The 25,737-nt window shown below is 40.2% G+C and overlaps 1 protein-coding gene across 1 annotated transcript; it reads left to right on the top strand.

Annotated features, from left to right (window-relative positions):
* Positions 1-5,704: 5,704 nt before the first annotated feature.
* On the top strand, positions 5,705-24,352 carry LOC145445571 (sodium-coupled monocarboxylate transporter 2-like). The gene is made up of 11 exons (XM_080323760.1): positions 5,705-6,137; positions 6,202-6,341; positions 8,320-8,437; positions 13,260-13,482; positions 13,985-14,125; positions 14,190-14,408; positions 16,147-16,249; positions 16,306-16,470; positions 16,540-16,711; positions 19,621-19,761; positions 20,256-24,352. The coding sequence occupies exons 1-11, from the start codon at positions 5,894-5,896 to the stop codon at positions 20,618-20,620; spliced, it is 2,031 nt and encodes a 676-aa protein (XP_080179886.1). The 5' UTR covers positions 5,705-5,893; the 3' UTR covers positions 20,621-24,352.
* The last annotated feature ends 1,385 nt before the right edge of the window (positions 24,353-25,737 follow it).

Here is a 25,737-nt window from a genome sequence, read left to right as displayed (position 1 = left end):
TCACAGAGGCAAAACGCCACTATGGCACCATTATATGTGGGTTACACGGAGAATATATCAGTTACGCCAAAATGTTATTCGAATCTGTGGTCGTACTGCTGTGCCACTTCCGACTCAAAAGGTCCCTGGCCTCCAGAGAAACCCGAATCGCGATTCAGTAATGATACACCGCATTCAAATGTACGAGTTTACGGTTAAATCTCATGTATTCCTTACAACGCATACGCAGGGCTGACGGCAGATTTCGACTGAAGCCAAGAGAGCTTAGAAATATGCCAACTTATATCGTCGTTAGCGCCACTGTTTTAACGATTCATGTCTGCCAATCGCCGTTTTTGTGCCAGTTCCATTATTCGCGAATAAAGGTATTGCTAGAACAGTACCCCATTCAAGTGAAAAACAAGGGCATGAAGTACCATCTGGAATCGTATAATCGGTCCGGCCCGCGAGCGATCTCAAGGTTTGTGTAGTAATTGTCGAGTGTAGCAATCGATTACAATCCGCGCAGGAATTATAACGCTCGTATCAAATATGGAGTGTATAGTTATACGGAATGAATGAAACCTACTGCAGTTGAAATGCACGTGTAAATGAACCAGTTTTGGTTTTACGCTTGAAAACACATATTCTAATGAGTGAGACAATCTGATAATAAACGGAAGATTTTTCCACAGAAAAAAAGGTGATTGCACGTGATATGCGGCCTTCCGGCTTCCGATAAGCAAGTTATCACACATCTTTGGGTCACGTTTGTGGGTTCGCAACCAATTCATTCCGAAACTGTGTAACACGCAATCCACTCTCCATAGTAAAATATTATAATTTGATCCTATAGACTATAGAGCAGTGGTTCCCGACCTTTTTTTTAGACACGCCCCCCTTTATGATAGTGAAAAATTTCGCGCCCCCCTTATCGTCATATCACAAAATCCAACCGGAAAGCTAGCAACCTCAACAGATTGTTTGATGGCATGGACGGTTATGACTGTTGATGAGAGAATTAAAAAATATGAAATTCGGTTTGTATATAGAGAAACACGCGTGAATTGGAGGTAAATCGCGCAGAGCGCGAAAAAATTTTCAGTTGACCGCTTCTTCGCGCCCCCCCTTCAGATACTTTCACGCCCCCCCCCCCAGGTTGGGAACCACTGCTATAGAGTCTCCCCATGAAAATCCGATATCATTCATTTTTTACCTGTATGGGGCAATTTTATGGTTGTTGTTGTTGTTTATTAAAAGGAAAATTTGGCGCTTATCACCTGTTGGTCTTTTGCGCCACGGTCCAGAATTGCGTAATAAATGAAAAGCAGTCAATGATGGTGTACGTATCGGATAGACATAATATTAAAAAAAAACTAGCATTTCAACGAGAGAATATCAAGGCGAGAAAAGGGAAATTTCTGAGCGGTGGAAAATAACACATTCACGGCTATTCACAAATTACGGTTGCACGATAACACGAATTCAATTGTAAAAGGGATGATTTGATCCTCGATTAGGATACTTTCAAGGCGGAAATCAACATTCAATTCAGCACATTTAGCAATGAGGAAAGTACGATGGAAATCATATTTTGAGCAGTGGATCAAAAAATGTTCAGTGGTTTTCGGATAGCGACAAAGAGAGCAACGTGGAGATTCCACTGAACCTATTCTAAACAAATGGCTATTCAGACGACAGTGGCCGGACTGAAGACGAAACAAGATGTTTTCTTCAACGCGGATTTTTACGTGCCGGCGGTTTTATCGCAATGGATGAATTTCATGGTGATCACGTTGTTGTGACATTGACCATGTCTCCTATCTTGACTGCGTGGTAACTGGCCTGTGGTCTGTTTGAGCAGGAGAGAGTTTGGCTGAAGTGTGGCTGGATATGCTTGTGGGAGTGTTTCCGGGGGTTGGAGTTGAAGTAGTATGAAGTAGGTCTGGTATTTGCGGTCTTAAGTATGGGCCTACATGGTTGGGCACGGAATAGTTCACTGACTATGCTCGGGTTAGCATTCTAGGGAGTGATCGTGTCCGGTTGTGAGCCTTTGCATGTCTCACATGTGTGTGTCTGAAGCAGGGGCGGGCAACTTCTCTAGTCGGCGGGCGGGATATGGGAAAATGAAGTACTAGGCGGGCCGGATTCCGGAATCGATACATTCATCGCGGATCAATCCACCTATACAAGGAATAAATCGTGTTTAATATAAACCTAAATGTAAACAGTATTCAATTAATTTATAAACGTAATGTACTTCAATTGTTGAAGCCAATGAGACATCTGTGGTCGATCAAAGTTTTCAACGAGTTATTTGAACTCTGGCTGCATGCCGGACGTAGAATAGAAACCGTTAGTAATGACTGCACGTGAACATCAGTTACATTGGAACGCAGCTCTGTCTTGTTAATGTTCATGGTCGTAAATGTTTGATCACAAATGTATGTGGACCAGCGGGCCCGAATTATCAAGTAAGTCCGAAAATATCTGCGGGTCGCATGTTGCCCGCTCCTGGTCTAAAGGGTTTGTGTGGAGCTCGGTTGCTGTGTAATTTGTGAATGTAGGATTACCAGATATGTGTCAGTTGCTGTTTTGATATATCTGACATTATGTGAATATAGACATATATTAATATGTATAACCGACTCTGCTTGTTTTTTGTTCTGGTGGCACGCGAAGAGACGACATCTCGAACCCATGCATACAACGACGCTCTTGTTAGGTCGTAGTGATCCGTATCAGGGACGTTACACGTTGTTGGACCGATAATTTTCCAGCAAATACAACATTGTATAAAGCAGTATTGTATCCTCTCCATTTATGTGGTGAAGGTTTGTTGATATATGCGTCATTGTCTGTCATGCTTTGTAATACCGTTCATGAACCTGCTGCAATCACATTTGCAGGGAGAAGTCAATCATTAGCAGCGTAGAGATTCAGTCCCAGCAGTACAGACAGAACATATGTCTATCTGAAAAATAGAATAGCATATATTAGAAACTAAAAAGGACACTAGCGCTGATGTTCAGCACTGTCAACTTCTAGATTTTTCGTGTAGGTGAACTTTTACGAATCTAATTACTTTCTTTGAGTACAATTATTTTCATTAAAATATATGTTGATTAACTTTGTAATATACAATAACTAAAATGTAGTAACGTACTACAGAAATGTTGGAGTCGGAGATCTGTGAAGAAATACCAAGAGTCGGAGTTAGAGTCGAAGTCGGTATATTGAAAATGTCTGGAGTAGGAGTTGAGTCGGTCGTAAAGTGAACCGACTCCACAGCTCTGATTGTAATGCGGAATTGAGATCACTAGATCTAACACTGATATCTATATCATGCCTGCATACTAACGATAAACCATGCAAGTAACTGGTTTTGCTACACGAGCCACCGGGGCAGCCGCGACGTATATTTCTAGCAAATTACGAAACTACATAGTATGAGAACACAGCAGATATAAGAGACGACACTCCTAAAGGTACACAGATCATGGGGAAACAATTTTTGTGATGTACTTTTACATCGTCTACGAGGGGATGGCAAAGCTATATCCAAAGTAAACTCATCGCAGGTAACAGCTTAGCGATAAAGTGTGTCTACTCTAGAGAACAATTCAAACCATATCGTACTTATATGCAACTGAATTACTATTGGCTGATGATACCTCGGCAACGGGGATGGTTTGCAACCAAGGGCGTAGCCAGAAAAAAATATTTGGGGGGGGGCGAAAAATTCGATGACGTAAATTAACTCTCCCCTTAACGATGGTCTTGGGCCCTTATTGGATGATTACCCCTACATCTGGGGCGATCGTTATACTTATATTCCACCCACATACATAAAGTGATGTGATAATATAATGATTGTGAAAAACTCAGGCGTCAGCACTTTCGCGCGAAGCGCGAAAATTTTTTATGGTTAATGAATGAAATTGGTTCATTATTACGTTTTCATTATCAGATTTACCGGTGGGGCTGATAGAAATGGTGTCATCAAACATTCAGGGGGTAATTGAACATATGTTAATAGCACACGGCAAGGCTATTTAGAGTTTCTAGAGGATGGGCGTCCGACGGGACAGTTGTCATTTATTGCTGTTATTTCATGACTTGCGGAGAAAGCTGTCACCACTCGAAAGATCGCTCACACGCAAGGTCGTAGCCCGAAAAACAATTTTATATGGGGGGTGGGGAAATTTTCTATGAGTTTAGGGGAGCTCCCTCGTGGGAACACCTCGCAGAACCGTACATCATGCCATGGCAATTTCATCACTACCCTTTATACATACGATTCTTAGACGCACACACACACATACCCTATGGAAGCTTCCAGTTGCTAACTATAGCTTGTACTAGGAATCAGGCAATCGATTCACGGACGAGCATAAATCGCTGGCATTAAGTGATGAACAATCAGTGTGAATTTCAGGCCTAGTGGCGCGGAGCGTCAATATATTTTATATAAATGAAAGAATTTGATCAATGATATTGGTGCTTGTTATGAGCAAGTGGTGTCCATTATTAGCCTATTAATTTCTTCGTTGAAGCACGGTTATTTAGTAACCTCAAGAAAAGATTGAAGCTACTTTATAGATTGGAATCGCTGATACATACCAGACCAAATTAAAAAAATCCTTTGATCAGACTGCGATTTCAAATTAACACTTTTTAACGGGAGGTGGCGATATTTTCCTGTGCTAGTCGCATTTATGTCGGAGGGGTCTTATTAAAGGGACAGGATCATTAGGCGCCAGCCATCTAAGCACTCGAAAATCTATATCGAAGGCTTTGGAATATATGTTTCGGTTCTATGGCCACCAATCTTACTTACATTTTACAACAATCTTACATTTTACAACTTTTGCGGAGACACATGGTTATGAAACTAGACATGTATCAAGAAATTCTATTTCGCTACCGCTGGTGTCCCGATCCTCATCACGCAATAGTTTGCATTTTGTCGGTGTGAAAACTTGGAATAACCTCCCCGAGGAGCTGATACCAATGCCGCCATGGCAATTCAAAACTAAATATAAAAATTATCTCCTCCAAACGTACTATTGAATTGTTTTCTTCTTCTTTTTACAATGCTTGTTCTAAATTTAACCTTTATTAAAGCTTAACATCGCGTTGTTAGTCATATATATATATTGAATGTTGACTCTACGTATATGTGTGTGATTTGATATATATTATGTTCATGTAATTACCTTTCATACATCAAACACTCTAAACGGGTGGCGACTGACTCTGAAGGCCTAACGGGCCCTCGTCGTCTCCCAGTCTATAACGCAATTTGTTTTGTACACTTCTTTATTTATTGATGTGACGAATAAAAGACTATCTATCTATCCGTCCGTCCGTCCGTCCGTCCGTCCGTCCGTCCGTCCCAACTACCTGGGATACTATAGCGTATCTACTGGCGCTGTTGTATTCTCATAATTGAGAATGCAGCTAAATTCAATTATGGGTATTTGCGGAAGAATTTTTGTCGGGATACCGATAATAAAATGACGTCGTGTACGGACGCGAAGAAAATTTTTAGGTTGCATTCATCTTCCCCAAAATACTGTAAGATTTATTGATTTTACGAAAATTTTCCTGAATTTAATTTTTTATTTTTTATTATTTTTTTGGCGGGGGGGGGGGGGGTGGGGGGTGGGCGATCGCCCTTTTCGCCCTTCCCTGGATACGCCAATGTTTGCAATCCCGAGATTATTATGTGGGTTCGCGAAACGCAGCTCGACAGCCATGTATTAGGCGACCATGGACTCAATTAGGCCTACTTGACTACGATTTGTATACAATGTGCATTGATTGATATCTACGATATCTTCATTTACCGATTTATTTTCAAAAAAGTCCTACTGCCATCTAGCCAACATAACCTTTTTGCACTCTTGAAATGGACGCTGCTGGTAGCTGTGCTGCCGGGGAAACTCGGAAGCAGCTTTGTTATGATTTCGCCGCTTGGGATTATGTTGTTTTTGGAATGTTACTCCTAATATCGACGTGCATCGGAGTGTTTTTCGCTATAAAGTCCAGAAAGAAGGCTGAGAGTTCCGATGATTACCTTTTGGGAGGGCGTCAGATGTCTGCCTTTCCACTGTCTCTGTCGTTGACCGCCAGCTTTATGTCCGCCATTACAGGTAGGGTTGGAGCATCAAACCGGTCCATGTGATATTGAGATAACAATTGATCTATGTTTTTCAGTTATGGGAACGCCGGCCGAATTTTACATTTACGGGACAATGTACTGGTATTACGCCGTGACCTATCTTCTGATGGCCATCATAGTCTCGGAGATATACATTCCCGTGCTTTATCGCCTGGGAATCACCAGCATTTATGAGGTAGGCGCCATGTGAATGGTTGAATCTAAAGCAGGGACATGCGTTCAGGGGAAACAAGTGAGGAAATGCCTCACTTGTCGCCAGGACAAGAGAAAATAAATGTTCATGAATGACTGCTTTTTAAAACCCGAATTAGGCAATTTGCATATTTATTGGTCACAAATGGGGCGTGAGGAGAGAGGTGAGGATGATACGATACAAACCAGTTAGGCTGTGACAGCGCCCGATGCTCAGAATCTATAACAACTATAATTAGGCAAGCTTTTGAAACTTTTGAAACTTTTTTTACAGCTACCGGCAGCTTCCTAAATACTCAGAAGTTATGTAGTATGGTGTTTTAGGCTGTTTGGAGGATTCTTATATTGCAACTTTTTGCACTTTTCTCCATTTTTTTCATGCAATTTTTTTTAAAACTTTTTCAATTTTTCAGGCAAATTTTTGCAAGTTTTTATTTTTATTTTTCATGCAACTAACTTTTTACTGGAAATATTTAAAACGAGAATAGATCGCTTGATTATTTCACTATCGTTTAAATTTGAGGTCCTTTCTGATTTGACGTTACATTCAGGGTAGGCCGCCGAAAATTTTATTTTCACTGAGTCAATTTTTTTAGTGCTATTGAATTTGTTGAAGTCGCCAACGTTGAGTTTTGCTACAGTGCTTTGGATACGGATCGATTCGAGTATCTCATACCTTAATAATTTAGTGCAATTTTTTGAGACATAAAAGCAACTTTCCACGGATTTGACTGCAACAAAAACTTGCCCTAATAATAACTGTTATCAATCGAATGCTATTTGTCGCACTGACTCTGAAAATCCGAATAACAATATTGCAAGGGCGCCAGAACCCCATTAAATCACCGAGGAGTGTGAAATTCGGCGTTGTTACGTTCAATGGCAACGCAGAGAAACAATGTAAGTTGTAGCACAAAGTAATCTGCACCATCGATTGTTTGCCTATCAATCCCACAGTCGTAGCGCAGCGAAATGCGAACTGATGGTGGAGTATGAATTGTGAAGTTGTGAAAGCCAATAGCGGGTAGTCCTACCTTCTCTTCTAGTCCTAGCTGTTATGTAATTTCCATAGCTACTTTCAATTTCGGATACCTATAGCCGCCTGTGAAGAGTGATAATGTGACGAGAACCAAGTCGGCCACTGAATCAGCTATACTTTTAGGTTTTATATATTTCCGGATATTATTTCAATAGGGAATCTGCCTCCCCAATCACGAACCTTACCGCACATCACTGAATAATTAAGGTAGGCTGTTGACAGAGCAACATAGGGACCAGACTTGGACAACAAGCAAATTTTCCACTTTTCCAATTAGATTAGAATTAGAGCTACACAGTTTTTCCAAATTAGATTAGAATTAGAATTTGAGCCACACAATTTTCAAAATTAGATTAGAATTAGAATTACACCTACACAGCTTTTTCCAAATTAGATTAGAATTAGAATTAGAGCTACACAGTTTTTCTTTTCCAAATTAGATTAGAATTAAAATTGGAAGTACTGAATTCGCAAAAATTTGGAAATTGAATGAGATTTTGAATGAGAAATAAATACAGCAAAAATGAAGTTCAGTTCGTATCGAATGACAGTGCATTCCCATAAACATGAGAACGGTTAACGTCTGTACACCCAGCTTGGCTGGTTTTGTACTATACCAGAGGTCACCAACACGCGGGCCACAAGCGGTCGGCGATCTGATTTGTGATTTTGTAACAAGAACGCGAAGTAAATAATTTTGAAATGCTGAAATTGATTTCAGTTTCCAATTATTGCAGTTGTTTCAAAATTAGCTGTTCGTCTGTGCCCAACAACACTATTCCTCACTAACTGAAATGGTGAATGTGAAATTTAATGAAATTAGACAACTAGAATTACCTAGTTGTCCAAGTCTGATAGGGACACATGGTTAGTTATATGTATGAAAGAATACTGAGTCATGTTACTTCGTTATTATTTTTAGTATTTAGAAATCAGATTCAGCAGGTCCGTGAGGATGTTGGCAACCACCATCTTTATTTTAAATACTGTGATATATATCGGTATATGCATCTACGCCCCTGCGCTGGCTTTAAATGAAGGTAAGGCTATTTTTATTTTCTTGGTTGATGTTTGTACCAGGACTTTGATCACATCTAAGATCTAGGATAGGCCTGCACTTGGAGATGCGTAAATAGTCCGAAAACGTATTCATCATCATCCATTCTATTAAATGTTTTACCAACACACCACACGATTGCGATATAATGAAAAGACATCAGGGTGCCGACCTTGGCCTACAGCAAGTAAATAAGACACATGCATTGCACACTGCAGTGGCGGCTCGTGACAATATCGGGTGGTGGGGCAAGGGCTGCGAGCGACTCTTATCAACATGACGTCACAACGGCGTTTTCCAACGTAAAAGAGTAACTTTTTGATGGTCACATGAATTTCCCGACAACAGTGATTTTAACGTAGGTGCCGCGAGAGGTTTGCCGGTGAGCCGTGACTTGAAGTGTGGTAACAAATGTTTCATTAGTTTTTTTTTTAAACCAAAGGATTATTTTACACAGGGCCGTAACTGCCGCACCCCAAACCCCCCAATTGAGGGGGCCCGAGCTCGAAGGGGGCCCAAAATAATTTCGTGAATTTACACAATTTACACAAATAATTTCGTGAATTTACACAATTTACACAATTTACATAATTTCGTGGATTATTTTACACAGTGCCGTAACTGCCGCACCCCAAACACAGAATTTACACAATTTACACAATTTACATAATTTCGTGGATTATTTTACACAATTTACACAAATAATTTCGTGAATTTACACAATTTACATAATTTCGTGGATTATTTTACACAAGGCCGTAACTGCCGCACCCCAAACCCCCCAATTGGGGGGGCCCGAGCTCGAAGGGGGCCCAAAATAATTTCGTGAATTAGCATAAATTACAGAGTATTTTTTTGAAAATTTATGCAACTTTTTCGAATTTTTTTCGCGTTGCGCGCGATTTCATATTGCCCAATATTTTGATTATTCGATACTCTTCCACTAATAAAAAATACGCCAGATTTATTGAAATTGGCATATCGGCGTTGGCCATTATCGCGCCACGTCGCACCAAGACATATAAAGTTTTAGGTCATGTAACATGCGACTCCAAGAAGTGTGCAAGAACGATCGGCAGCGAGAAAACCTTGTCGGAAAAGGACTGTCCTTATGTTGACCGAAAACTTCGTTACATATATATATTCAAAATACACATAGATGTAACTGTCCATAGGCTCCTAAATTACTGGCGCCGAATGTTCCTGTATTGGCAATCTGAACCTAACAAGAAAAATACCATTCCGGAGGAAAAATTATATGCCAGTGAGGTAATACCAATTTGACTTTGACTTTGATCTTTTAGTTTACTACGTTTGGGCGATTCTAAGCAGACATGAGGTCACGAAATAATCAAATAATATCATGTAACGAGAAGACAAGAAATTGATAGCAATATATATGCAATTCCCGATCTTATTGATCGATTTTATCACGAATTATCGAAATTTTTCGCGCTTAGCGCTTGTTGACTATTCAGTACAACTATAATTTCGTGGCAAAAGCGAACAACGTGATGGGGAACAGTTTATTACCTTATGGGTGCCCAAGACTCAAGTTCTTTTGGGGGGCCTGACGAAATGCTGTTTCGTTCCTGCCAACAGGTATACACCCGGAGATGTATAATTATTATTGAGGGGGTCCTACCTTTTCAAACACACCTCACTCAGCTCTCACTCAGCATCGGTAAATCAGATTACGTGAGCAGAGAGACGATAAAAATTGACCGCAATCTATATGCAATTTCCGATTATAGTGACCGATTCATTCATAAAATATAGAAATTTTCCGCGCTCGGCGCGTTTAGGTGAAAAAAGCTGACACAGCAACTGGACAGCCAATGTAGATGATAAGTAGATGCAAACTGCGTACAGGCAGATGGAGGTTTTATCACCCTATGGGGGGCCCAAGACCAACGTTTTTTTTGGGGGGGGGGGCTGACGAAGTGCTGTTACGGCCCTGATTTTACAAAATGTACGTGAACTAAGAATCGTCCCTATGCCACGAATCAATTATCAGGTCATCCTTAGTAACATGCGTTATGATTTCATGGTAGAGTTAGAGATTACGCAAATCGATTGGCCCTAATTTTTCCAAGCCCTTCCGAAAGTGTTTCGTACACGATCCTGGTGTGTTACGACCACTGAGCTGGTGGTTACGACCAGGTGATAGGCAACCAAAGCGGAGGCACCAGGCGTACGATTGGATCACTGGACTGGACAACTTTTAGACCTCTAATTTTCGCTCTAAAGGGAACTGCGTAAACTACGTACGGAGCAAAGATTCAATACGATTCATGTTCGCACTTGACTTGACCTGACTAATTCCAATGACTAGAGCTCGAGAGAATGCGTAAGCCTGGAAAGGTCAACGAGTTCGGACACATACGCAATTGTTATCTCATAGATTGAGCCTGTCATATTGAATCCAGAACATCAATTTGAAAGGTCGGAACTACGGTATCTGAACAACATGATAGGACATTTTGGCATTGAAACTGGAGACTGTGACTCAACACATACGGCTTACTGTCTATAAGTCTGCTGCGAAATCGCCGTTGGAAAATATATTAATCAATAAATACATTAATGAAAGCCGTAAACTTAGTATACTGTTACAAGAAATCATCGAGAAGTAGCATACGCAATCTCATAACCCATTCCGGCATGGTACACTGTCAAAATCAATACAAACAGACGAACACCGAACTTTGAGTAAAATAAATCAAGGAAGCTGTTAGCCGACATCGAAAATGAAATAGCTATCGCATTTGACAGTGGATTGTAAGCAAATGGTTTGAAGGCCACAATTTCACAGTGAAATGGACATTGGCGAACATAAAATTATGTGAATATTTGAATGCAAACCGAGAATCATGCGATCATGCGTTTCATGCGATCATCGAGATATACCATTGGAAATATCATCACCGATCTCGTTATGGAACGCAGACTAGATTAGCACAGACCGACGCCGGCTTTTGCGTGAGACCCGCAATGATATAGGTAGGCTAAGTATCAGATCAGCGCGCATCTCTACCATACTCGACTTCGAAAACGAAATAACTGCCTCAATCATTGAGTGTCAACTTTAAGACTTGGCACTGCGTTCGATACTAAAATCAAGACATACCGTGCAAACGCTCATGACAGATCTAGGTATAGAACATCGTTAAAATCAATAGAGACCAATAACGCCTTTTGCGTAAATCTGTTAGCGATAAATGAAGAGTCAGCTCTCACTCGACTTTGGAAACGAAATTACCACCAACATAGTTCAGTGACAAACTTGAAACTTGTTACAGCGGTCGATACTAACATTAAGACTTACCGTGCCAAATGTCATGACCATGACCGATCTCGGTATGAAACATCGTCAAAATCAATGAAGACCAATACCGGCTTTTAAGTAAAATCTCTTTGCTGTACAATGTACGTGATAGATCAGCACACACTGAACTTTGGAAGCGAAATTACTGCCCTTATCTTTAAGTAGCAAGCCTGAAACTTGGAGCAGTGTTTAAATATTACCTTCACGACATATCATACCAAGTTTCAAGAATTATCATGGTGCGAAACACCGTCAAAATCGACCTATACCAGCAAAGGTCGACTCAACGCATATTACGGTAACCGAGTTCAGATATAAATACGATTGTTACATCACACCTTAGGGGCAACCAGGCATATTTGCCCCGGTTGCTCGGCTATTTTACGAATAGGAGAGAGTAAATCACCGTTTCTTTATTGTGCGCGGCTTTGAGAGAATAGATAGTGAAAGCTTGTTATGAGCGCTACCGGGGCAAGCCCCGGCTAGGCATTCACAAAGCGAAAACACAGAAGAGAATTCGATTTTCGCAGAGACTTCGCTATGGATGGGCATTTGCAAGCGAAAGCACAAGAAGAACGCGGGTTTCGCTGTGATCTCGGTATATATTGATTGCTGTGCGTCTATAAATGGTTAAATTGTTATTGAACAGAATTTTAGGTGGGGCAATGCCCCAGTTGCCCTATAGGACGAGCCGCCACTGGCACACTGGATAAAAGAAAGTGTAGCATAAAAGTAAGCGACAAAAATGAATGCGGCATGTATCGGCACGGATTTGATCAGAATATTTATAATACGTATATGTATATTAAAACCTTTATAATATACTATTATAGCCCAGGGAAGGGCAAACTTTTTAGCGGCCCGGTTTCCGTACTTTGGCCACCTCTGTTATAGCCTATACTCACACTGATAGGGTTACCATATACCTCCTCCTTTATAGGAGGATTTGTCCTCCTTTTTCGGGTTTTTGAAAATGTCCTCCGATGACGCCTAATGTCCTCCTTTTTGGCAATTCGTCCTCCTTTTTGGCGATTCGTCCTCATTTACAGCTTCTTGGGCTGGGATGGATAGATTCGACGGAAAATTGAATAAATGACGCTGAACAGGAAATTCGTGTTTTTTAGTCAACCAACGGAGAATGTGAAAGAAAAACTGTATTTCGGGTCTTGAGCGGGGAAGTTGACCTTTTTTTAGTCAACCAACGAAGAATGTGCTATAAAAACTGTATTTCGGGGTTTTAGCGAAAAAGTTGACCCTTTTTTTAGTCAACCAACCACAATGTCGGTGAAAATTCACCGTTTTTTCCGAATTTTACTCCACAATTGTAAGTCTGAAAATTTTGAAAAAGTGTCATCCTTTCCTGATTCCAAAATATGGTAACCTTACACACTGGAGGTCATAATCTTAGGAGCAATGATACCGATACTTTAAATACATTATTATATATTCTGTGGTTTACTTTGGTTCATTCTTGCAGTAACTGGGCTCGGCGTGTGGTGGTCAGCTGCGGTAACTGCTGTCGTCTGTACATTTTACACAACGCTCGGAGGTTTGAAAGCAGTGGTGTGGACGGACGTATTCCAGTGTCTTGTGATGTGGATTGGATTCGTAGCCGTGCTGATAAAGGGCAGCACAGAATTGGGCGGATTCAGGAATATCTGGACCATCGCTGAGAAGGGCGGGAGGATAAAGTTTGATAGGTAGGCCCTATATATAGGGCGCTAATATAGAAATATAATTCGTTAATATACGTTCTGGTTTTCCTGTTAATATGGCCATGACGACTTGGCTTTTCCTTGACGCAACGACACAATTACAAGTACAATTATTGCTTTTCAAAACACCCAGAGACTTCCGGTACAGTAATCCAAAAGGACAAGAACATACTCAGAAATCAATTGAAAAAATAAGTAAGACGAGGCTTTGCATTTTTTTATTAGTTAATCGCCAGCGAAGTCATCCAGTATTGCAAGATGCTCCCTCTGCGATTGAGGCAAAAAGTCCTTTGATATCACAAATAGGAAAAAATTATAGAATTACGTTCCCTTACAAGGATTATATTGCCCGGTTGTTGTGTCTAAATCATCCCACAAAAATTACGCAAACGTATCCGAAGTCTACTTTCTAAATTAGTTTGACAAAATTTCAGAAGTATAAAGTTTCTGCTAAAGCGATTTAAATGCGAATATCTGGTATTTCCAGTTTCCAATTTGATCCAACCATCAGGCATACGTTTTGGTCTATTACCATCGGAGGTACATTTATATGGACAGGAACATACGGTACTACACAGTCGATGGTGCAGAGGTATCTCAGTTGCAAATCGGAGAAGCATGCCAGATGGTACGGAGGCCGTCGATACTTCCATTATATTGTTTCACTGACTCATCAAACTCATGCACTTTAGGGCAGTATTTCTGAATGTCATCGGTCTGTATATAATATTAATTCTGGTTGGATTCTCCGGATTGACGATGAATGCGTATTATGTCGGGTGTGATCCGTATACTGAAGGCTGGGTTGGAGCATCCGATCAGTTGATGCCCTACTTCGTACTTGAACTGCTTCACGATTATCCAGGTCTTCCAGGAGTGTATGTGTGCGCTGCATTGAGTGGAACTCTAAGGTAGATATGGTTTAGTAGTTTATTGGTGAACACTCTTGACTTGCCATGACGTTTTGCGCGCTTCGTGGCGTGGAAAGGTCACAGGTCACAGCATCACGTTATCTCTGTGTCTTCGGTGCATTGCTTCTGATGTGTTGTTGCCTAATCAATTCTACCATAGTAAATTGAAGATTTTGAAGCAATTTAAAATGTTATTATTCAAATTGGTTGCTGCCTCATTGTATATGTATACTGTATAGCTGTACTTACACATCACATAGGGAATTTCAGCTATCTCTGGATGGATGCGCACACGAAGAATTTACTTATTATCCAATGGTAGGGGAGACCGAGGCCAATCGTAACACTTTTTTGTATTTTCTAACATTATGTGTTTTTCTCATAGAAATTTCATTTCCAAAGTGTTATATAAAGAAGCCAACAACTCGATAGTTGATATAAAAACTAAAATGGAACACAATCAACAATCCATCATGGAAATTTTGGGTCGCGAAAATCGCAGCTCAAATGTTACAATCGCCCTTAGCCAGCGGCAATTGTACCACCAATTCTGGGCAATTATAACAGTGTTATTTATAATTAAAACAAACGTAATGAACAACGAAAGCGGGAGCACAAATTTTATTATTGCATTGAAGTAAAGAAAGAGAAGTTTAAACGCTTTCAGGCTACGCCCCATCACATTTTAGCATCTGAATACTGTATCACCCTCCGTGCCTTCTTCATGAGCTCAAAGTGTACAAGAAACACATTCATTCCATTATCTCCCTACACATATTCGGCCTCTTCTGACACGGTGCTTTTGCTAAGCGTGCATAATGTGTTGGGCATTCGGTCACCTGCAAAGGTGCGGAACCGACTGGCTAAAATATATTGGTTGAATGGGTCGATGATAGCGTAGCAAAACGAGGACACAACATTGCGTGGCGTCAAAGCTAATGACATTCTTCTGTTAGTAGAAGTACTTCGTTACTGAGCACCTCTGCGAAATACCCGTCGCGCCGTTTTTTTTCGTTGATTATCTTGCCAACTCTGGCGTTCGCTGCGTCGGAGTCGAGTTTTTGATCGCATTTTAATACATTCTCTAGAAAAATACCACAAATCCCCAAAAAGAGGACATTTAGGCGTCATCCGAGAATACTTTCAATTTATTTAAACAAAGAGGACAATTCCTCTTGAAATAGAACATATGGAACTCTAATATTACTACTCCAAACATTGGGATATGTCGATTTCGACGGTGGCAAGTCTTGATGGTGTTATTTAACAATGTGCCAAATTTCAGGGGTGTAGAAGGTTACATCAGTCACACTAAACCAAAGGTTTTTTGCTGGGGTCCGCAGACTAGTTTTTGGGTCCGGAAAAGGTCAAAATCGAGTCGAGCCCAAAAAGGCAGGTACTATAAGTATACAATTAATCCTGCCATTACAAAAGTAGATGATCAACTCGCCAAAAAGTTTTAGCCGTTTTAAAATTTTCGCTCCCTATCACCCCTTTCGTAAGCTTTCATCTCCCCATCGCACTCTTTGTTATTTTCGCCCACTGTTTCTCAAAATCACCCACAGGGTGGCGATATCGCCCACGTTCAGAACCACTGGTCCATGCAGTCGCTACATAGTCGACAATTAGCGAAGTTGTACAATATGTGAAGCAACGACATTAACTGTCGCCTGCGTTAATATCTTATATCGGAAATGCATATACAAATTGATCCATTATGTGGCTATTCATGTTACAGCACTGTTTCCACTGGAATAAACGCGATGGCCACTGTGACGGTGGAAGATTACATAAAACCGGTCAAACCGCTGAGCCCTAGCAAAAGCGTAATCCTATCGAAGGTGAGTTTATATTACTTACTGTCATGCCGACATCGCAAGTGGTAATCTTTTTACAGATCTTTGTAGTTGTGTACGGCGTTATTTGCCTGTTGATGGCTGTTCTGGCGTCACAGATTTCCGGGGGCGTTTTGCAGGCTGCATTAAGCTTAAGTGGACTGGTGGCTGGGGCCACGGTTGGAATCTTCACACTGGGCATGATGCTGCCATGGTGTAATGCCATTGTGAGTTTTTACGAGAACCCTGCCCACTGTGCTGATTGCTTTTGATCGATATTTTCTTTCGGAATTCAGGGTGCATTCGTCGGGGTGATATGCGGACTAGCAAGCACTACTTGGGTATACGTTGGAAGCACTATTTACCCTCCGTCGAATGATAAACTCAACAGGCTTTATCTCTGTACCGATATGTGTAATGCGACAGCTGATGCATCGTGTGGTTTTTCTGGTGGGAACGACATATTTAGTAAGTATTTCTCAAAAACGTGAAAAATGTTCTTTATCGGCCTATTAGCAAAACGAATGGTAATGATGAAACCATATACCCTACCTACACACTATATACTGCGACGCACCAAAAACATTTTCTTTGGATACTACGTATCATTATAATGAATGTATCATTGAATGTCTGAACCTATCAATCAGATGAGGTAAGATGGAAGGATCAACGATCTCACGCTATGCGTCTTTTAAAGATTAAATTCCAATGGTGTTATAGGGATTGTTTTCATGCCGTCCTTATTTTAAATACGCGTCCTAATTTCGATGGGCGGTGTTACGTCACTATATATCCGGTGGACAATTTAATCACTGACGATTTGTCACTACACCAATTCCGTTCAAACCACGTCACATGCTAACATCAATATATAGGCGGGTAGTTGGCAGCTGATTCTAATGTTAAATGACATATGGCGAAATAACGATTTGTACCCGCTTCAACTAGCTAGGACCATCGCAGAAAAAGATATAGTGCACCTGCATACGTCAGAGATGAGCGGATTTGAAATTTCTATGTCCTAATCCAATCCAAATCCGAACCTTCAAATCCAAATCCTAATCCTAATCCATAACTTTTTCATATTAAAGTCCATGTCCAATCCTAATCCGATTCCAACTGGAAATTCAGAAAAAATATTAATTTATGCAATGGAGGGATTCGAAAATTTTCTTTCACAACCAACGATTCACTTGATTCAAGATAACTTAGTAACCATAAGTACATTAATAACTGATCTGAATAAAGTTTGTCGCCATTCGCCACACGACATTTCAATCTCCCAGAAAATAGTTCAATCCAATCCAAATCCTAATCCGTTCTGAAAAAAATGTCTAATCCAAATCCAATCCAAATCCGACAAAATTTCACAAATCCTGTTTTTTCAAAACCTAATCCTCATCTCTGGCATACGTATACGAAATTCTGTCATAACGAATAATACTTCTGGCAACACAAGTATTCCTTCCCATAAATCACATACTATACAACAGTGCTTTTCAACCTTTTTGAGCTCCATTCGCACTTTTTTTGTAAAATAAATTTCATTCGCACAAACTAATCGAAAATTGTTATAAAAAAAGAAGATGAAGATAGGCCTACTTAACAACATTTTGTTCGGATGTGCAACAGATTGGCTACTATGTAGCTTAAGCTATCAAGTGTCTCATTAAAAAGGCAACTTTTTTCGCTCGTTATGCTTTCAATTATTTCACTAAAATCCTTCTCGGCCAAACAATGTTGTTGGGAATTTGTACGTCTACTAGTGCTTGGCTGACCAGGTCTTAAAATCTGTTCTGCACTCCTATCCAAAATACAGCGTATTTTTCGCGAGTGAAAAATGCTTGCTGGAAGAAATCGTTTTGGAGAGCTGACGCAAAGGTCCCGCGAGGCTCCAGTTTAATAGCGGTAAAGTAGCTTTTAGACTACCACCAAAATCTGAGTTTTTTGTGGCATCTCGCGACCCGAGTCTCAATCACGAAAAGGAATTTCTTTTTAATATTACAGTGGTATGCTACTATATTACACGGGCATGTATGACATACAGAACGCGCACATCACAATTCTACCCACCACAGCTCTACAAAACATGTCTGACGCACGCGATTTCAAATTAGGGCGAATTAAATTCCTCTGCGTATCGCATTTGTTGTACTACTGTCTACTCAGATTGCAAGAACGGTACTATTCCGTGCCGACAACGGAGCATATCCAATCCATCTCGAAAGGTTTGGCCATCCAGCATCGGTCATCTTTAGACCGAGGTTCTGTCGTCCCTTATGTTTTGGCACCGCATTTTATCAGCGGTTTGTTTGCCAAAACTTTACGTCTTCTTGTGCCCCGACGCTGAAGGAGTTGGCCTCGAAATGAATGAGTCTCATGGGCCTGAACTCGCTCGTTGCACACCCCATACACTAGTTCATCCCCACGGTCTTCTACCATGTTTTCCAGAAAAAACAGTCGGTCATATCTTATTATGAATTCCCATGATAAAGCCATATTTACTGTGTGTCTCGCTTATTGGCTACAGTACCCAGCACAGTGACTCTGGATATGTAAAAACGATCTCAGGATTTTTTGCAATACATATTTCATACATATTAACAGATAGCTCTGGCACCGTGTCAACCCAATATTATACCCTTCGCGTTACATACTTTAATAACCCTTGAAGGGGTAAAAATTTGCGTTACAGTAAACTTGCAAATGTGAGTCTGTAATGATGGTATTTACTACTATCCTCGCGCCTCGCACTAATCGAATAGTTATTACGAAAATATAATGATTGTTTAGCGAAAGAAAGCAGAAAGTCAATTTGACGTCATTTTCCAGCCTGTCGCAGGCTCAGACGGGCTGATATGCTGTATGACTGCCGCTTTTGAGATTGTAGAGATCTCTATACTGCCACTACACCACCTTCCAAACCAGGCTTTTGGTTACGTAATAATTACAGTGCGGGAATATTAATTCACTACGACTTGTAAGAGCTACGATTAGTGGTGCGTCGTATCAAGTTTTTACAATTGCGCCACAACTACAAAAGTTACACTGATTCTAAATTTCCTATTAGGTTGATTTGAATTATTCCACGTCAGAAAAGTTAACAATTAATCACGATTTTCATTCGCACTTGATCCGGATTTTCATTCGCACTATTCGCACCACCTTCGTCATTCGCACTGCAATTTTTTTCATTCGCACAAGTGCGAACCGTCACACAGGTTGAAAAGCACTGCTATAGAATATACAGATAATGCGAGCCGCCGAGAACAGAGACACGGGTAAAGGACCCCACTAAACCCTGTCTGTCACTACGAGAATTGAATATAAATCATAATCTGAATAACATTATACATAAATATTCCTGCACACAGCGACTACTACATCGACAACCGAGCAGACTACAACGCAAACTCCTCCAATCGCCGCATTATATTCATTGTCATACTGCTACTATCCTGTACTTGGCTTCTGCGTCACTGTTGTCACCGGCCTTATTACATCCTTCTTGACAGGTAATGAAAAAAATAACAGCATAAAATAGGTCTTCAATATACTTGAAAGCTGACCACGCCTGTAGACGATAAAATGTCTATCAATACGGACAAAAATGTCGTTTTATGTCTTCATTGGAACCTTGTCGATACTGAAACCAGACTTGGACAACTAGATAATTCTAGTTGTCTAATTTCACTAAATTAGAGCGAAATGCCAGTAATCTAATTCTAATCTAATTTGGAAAAGCTGAAATTTTTCGAGTTGTCCAAGTATATGATTGGATAACTAGATAATTCTAGTTGTCTAATTCCACTAAATTAGAGCGAAATGCCGGTAATCTAACTCTAATCTAATTTGGAAAAGCTGGATATTTTCTAGTTGTCCAAGTCTGACTGAAACACTCTTTGTACTGAGCTACATTATAGTGACAAGGTTTCGATGGTGACGTATGGGGATTCGTAACGTGCACCTGCACAATGTTCATAATTTTAAACAATTATGTATTTGTTAGGATATCAACGCCCATCTGAAGTGAACCCACTCACCATAAGACCAGTCTTCGACCATCCCGTATTTTGTTGGCTGCCTTCAAAGACTCGGCGGTTTCTTTGGTGCGGTGTCCGCCATGAGGACGTAAATACCGACGATGAGAAAATCAGATACCTTCACCGTGATGACTCTGTCGCTTACGACGATTCGAAGAAGAAAGGTAGTTATACTTACAACGGCGAATCATCAACAGCAGGCAAGAAGCGAGATGGTGAAAAACGTGCAACTGATTCAAACATTCCCGTGGATGTGATACGGGTAAATGGATCGAGTGCCGACAGAGTGAACTACGCCTTTCGACCGGATGAAACCAGCACATCTCTGTAATAATTATCCTCCCCCACCCATGCCCAGTCCATATACCGTCAAGTAATTCATGCGTGTACCGTACATTCGGAGCGCCGCTATAGGTCACTGTCATGGTCGTTGTGTTGCGACGATCTGATTGTTCTCAACAATGCAGATTTCAGATGTTGAGGGTGATTTCGGGTGAGGTTCCAGTGGCCACGCCAGATTTTAATTTATATTTTCGGAATCAGTGCGATGGCAGCTTTCGATCAAGACCAGTTTCATTAAGTTTTGCGCTATGAACCTCAGCTGTAGGATTGTCAGAAATCCTACGTTCGCTACCGCGAGGCGATCCAGATTCCAACCTCAGCGAAGCGAAACGAAGCCAAAATATCGGTCGTTTCCATTTCATGTTAGCATTCGATAGTGATACCAATTTCATAATTCCAGATGAGCTTATAAATATTGGAGATATGAAATAGCATTTCAGACGGCCGTGGTTTCGATTTTGAACCCAAACCTTCCCTGCAACGCAGACTTGGACAACTGGATAATTCTAGTTGTCAAATTTCACTAAATTAGATCGAAATGCCAGTAATCTAATTCTAATCTAATTTCTGGAATGTTTCTATGCTCTAATTCTAATTCTAATCTAATTTGCGAAATGTTTCTATGCTCTAATTCTAATTCTAATCTAATTTGTGAAATGTTTTATGCTCTAATTTTAGTTATAACCTAATTTATTGTTTTCCTCTAAATGCCTCTTTGTCCGCGGCATTTTGCAGCGAGTTAACAAGAATATCCCTCTCGAGCAGGGAAATCCAGTGCCAAGCCGCCATCGCATTACACATAGTAGTTATTGTGACGAATAATAGACATGTTGGCATAGTAGCTTGTAGTCTGTGAAAAACATGTAGTTCGATCACGTTTTTAAAACTTTACGTTAGTACAACGCCGTGCTCACTTACATGGGCGATGGGCATGGTCACCACAAAAGAAGTAATTTTATTAAAGAAGTACAAATACAACAAGAAATATCATGATCATAAACTAAATTTTATTTTGAACTATGAACTGCACACGATACTTAACCACGCTTATCGGCGACTAATGAATCGATATTGGGGCAAGCCAGACATGCTACTAGCTGAAACATTATTTCATCCTAAAGATTGATCTTGTAGGGAATCCTTAGGCCATTTTCTCAGCGTCTAGGCCTTGGCAGTACCTAGGCCATTGCACGGCAAGGAAATATTCTCATTGCTCATGTCAGCTGACTCTCCATCGATTGAATGCTGTTGCCATCGCCAAAAACTTTTCAGTTAGTGAGGAATAGTGTTGTTGGGCACAGACGAATAGCTAATTTTGAAACAGCTACAATAATTGGAAACTGAATTCAATCTCAGCATTTCAAAATTCTTTACTTCGCTTCTTGTTCCAAAATCACAAATCAGATCCCTGACCGCATGTGGCTCGCGTATTGGTGACCCCTGGTATAGTACAAAACCGACCAAGCTTGGTGTAGAGACGTTAGCCGTTCTCATGTTTATGGGAAAGCACTGTGATTTGATATGAACTGAACTTCATTTTTGCTGTATTTATTTCTCATTCGCAATTTCATTCAATTTCAAAGTTTTTGCGAATTCAGTAATTCTAATTCATATTCTAATCTAATTTGGAAAAGGCTGTGTAGCTTTAATTCTAATTCTAATCTAATTGGAAAAAGCTATGTAACTCTAATTCTAATTATAATCTAATTTGGAAAAGTGGAAAATGTTCTAGTTGTCCAAGTCTGCAGTGCAACGTACGCCATTGCGTGCACACAGTTCTTACAAGATTGCACACAACGGTCACAATTCCAGTACTGATCGGGCTTAATTACCTGCATCCAATGATGGCCAAAACGGACTTACAATCACAAAATCATATGTATGAGTTAGTGTGTGTGTGTTTTGACTTGACCTCCAGGGAACCCCTGGTGTTCCGTGGAACATCGATTAATATCCAATGGCTTATATCATTTTAACTACTGGTTACGGTATAAACCAGTTTTTAATTTAAAAGATGCTTTTTAATTTTTTCGACATGTTGAACAATAGGGGAGCATACGCGATGTATATTTGTCTAAAGATAACTAAACTACGGTAGGTTAGTTATCTATAATAATTTGTCAGTGTATCAACGGGCATCTGAAGTGAACTCACGCAACATACGGCCAAACTTCGACCATCCAATATTATGTTGGCTGTCGTCAAAGGTTAGGCGGTTCCTTTGGTGCGGTGTTCGCCATGATGACTTACAGAAAGACGATGAAAATCGGACATATTTATCATGACTATCTCACTCGCTTACGCCGATTCGAAGAACACAGCAAGTTATATAAGTATACTTACTCCGGCGTATCACCAACATTGCCCAAGAAGCGACATGGTGAAAAAGGGAACTGCGTCAAATAACATTGCTGTTTATGTGATGAGGGTTTCTGACTCGAATAGCGATAGAGTGAACTACTTCTTCCGACTGGATGAAATCAATACATCTCTGTAGTTAGGGTTGCGTTACAAACAAATCGTGCTATAAAACACACCTGTTTAAAACATGTTTTAATGAAAAGCCTTTTTACTAACCGTGTATTTATGTCATGATGGCCTACCAATTCATTTCGAAAGACTATATACAGGGTTGCCATAAAAATGATGAAAATGAAGGACAAACAAATCATGACGACCAATTAGCCTACTACAAAAAGGTCATCACTAGGGCAAGTTTTTGTTGCACTAAAATCGCTAGAAAGGTGCATTTAATTTTAACAAAAATGGCAGTAAAAAGTTGCATTTATAATTTTTGTTGAATTATTAGCGTATGGGATACTCGGAAGGTTCCGTTGTATAACCTAGTTCCTGCAGGGCTGTCAAATTAGTTACTTTATTGCCATTTAACGCACGGTCTGGCGAAACCGCCAAAAATTACATTTTTTCCGGCACATAGCAAGCAAATTATGCAATGCGGGAATAATTTCCCCCAAAAAGCCAAACAGCATAATTTTTGGCGGTCTCGCCTGGGCGCTCGTGAAATGCTATTTCTAATTTAAACGACAGAATTAATAAAGCGATCTATTTACATATTGTTCGGGCACGGTCGGGCTTGTCAGGGGTAGTTGAACTTCTTGCTTGCAAGCCATTGCGTCATAGATAACAGTGAGATGCAGCTAACCCATCATATAGCTCTTTGTTTTGCAAATCAAAGAGATTAGACCATCCTGGAAATAGTTTATAGCATGTTTTTAAATCACTCCTTTACATTTTAACGCAATATTTGATAAAAGTTGCAGTCAAAATTGGCATGAAAAATAGAGAAAAGTTGCAAAAAGTAGCACTATTAATCCATCCAAACACCTTAAAACATCATAGTACATAGATTCTGAGTATCTAGGAAGCAGTCGGAAGCTGTAAAAAAAGTTGCAAAAGTTGCAAAAACTTGCCCTCGTCATCACCATTCTCCGAGTCCTAATGTCACCTGTTTACGGCCTTTTTGAAAATGGTCTGCAAATGTACAAAATAAGGGAGAAAATTAGCTTCTTTGGTACAGTAGTATAGAAATGAACAGTGGAAATTATAGTTTCTGACCACGTCACATTTTCGAACAATTTATTTTCATGCAATCATACCATTAAAGATCAGGCTCTGGATTAAGGATCTGGATCTGATAAACTAACGTGGCGTGATCACGGCAAGTTAAATTTACATACGCCCTGATTTCAACGGAAGATCATAACAGATTCACATTTGTTGTACAGTCAATGATGAAGGTATCTTACTCTATCACTAAATGACATGCGTTCGTTCGTTTTATTATTATTTCGATCGGTTCATTCCACGACTCGGTGAACTTTAATATAATGAATATACTGCACGATGCAACGTAATGCGTGGCTAGACTCAAATTGTATTGCAATTACTGCCCTACAACGTGGTCGGAGATCCAGACAAATATTATTATGTGGTAATGTATGATACGAATTTTGATATATTTGATGAATGCTGGCTGTTTGATCGAAAACATATTATTACATGGCTGCGGGTATAAGTCGAAACAAATTTACGAAAATATATTCGCAGCATGGAATCCGTCACCACATTTAAGAGACACAAAGGAGTGGAATGTATTACTATCATTGGAAGACCATGCAAGTGCTCAGACATTGCAACGTTTCAAATTACTAGTTACTGGTTTCGGATATCGTATTGAAATAATGTTGTTAGGCTGATACATCGAATAGAGATGCATGCATGAGTACGACAATAGGTTAGTATCCCATCACGTAGTGAGACGTAATTTCACCGCTTAACGCTGACCAATATAGAGGAACATTTGTCCAAGCAGCACCCTGGATTGATTTGTTGTTATCATTCACTGCAGTATCTTGTAGGACGACAAAAATTGTGCCGTGGAAATTAGTAGAAGTCGACACTGCCTTCGGCGTTGCAGAATTCGGCGGTTCGAAAGAATTTGTTGCGCAATTGACTTGCAAACTAGGCCGGGTATTAAGGAACATACATTTATATTACGAGTAAAGACATTGGTAGCTAGCATTATCATAGGCGGGAGGGGTATTGTAAAGATAATATAGACATTACAAATCTTTCACCTGGGCTGAAATCGCGGCGAGTGAGAGCACAAATCCATCGTCATTATGAAACAGAGAGGGGGTTAAACTTTATAGTTGTCCGAGATTATTGTGAGCATCAACGTTCAATTCCTATTCGGAGGCGCATTATTGTGCGGAATTATACGCGAAAACTTATTTCAAACTGGAGAACAAATTTATCAGAAAAAGTGAAGACATTTTAACGTAACGGCCGCATATAGGACTCTTATCTTCCTTACGTCAGCGAAAACTGAAGTAGCGTCATATCGATCGGCATAAATAATAGATCGACGTGGGAAGCATGCCTATCTATTTCCACGGATGTAGAAATCAATAAATAGTGAATTGGTCGACGGATGCCACAATAGCGATGGTTGACGAAGACGTTGCCAAGACTTGCTACATCATACATTCTCTCCGTCTTTGAAACGGGTTTTCGAATTGCATTTGATTGCTGGGGTATGATTATAATCATCTAGAATCTAGCTAGACGCTTCTCTAACGATTT

This window comes from Botryllus schlosseri, chromosome 8 (assembly GCF_051294905.1).
Source record: "Botryllus schlosseri isolate E-star chromosome 8, Bs_hap1, whole genome shotgun sequence".
Classification (NCBI taxonomy): domain Eukaryota; kingdom Metazoa; phylum Chordata; class Ascidiacea; order Stolidobranchia; family Styelidae; genus Botryllus; species Botryllus schlosseri.
The sequence above is the reverse complement of the archived record's forward strand: the minus strand, read 5'-3'. Positions and strand labels throughout refer to the sequence as shown.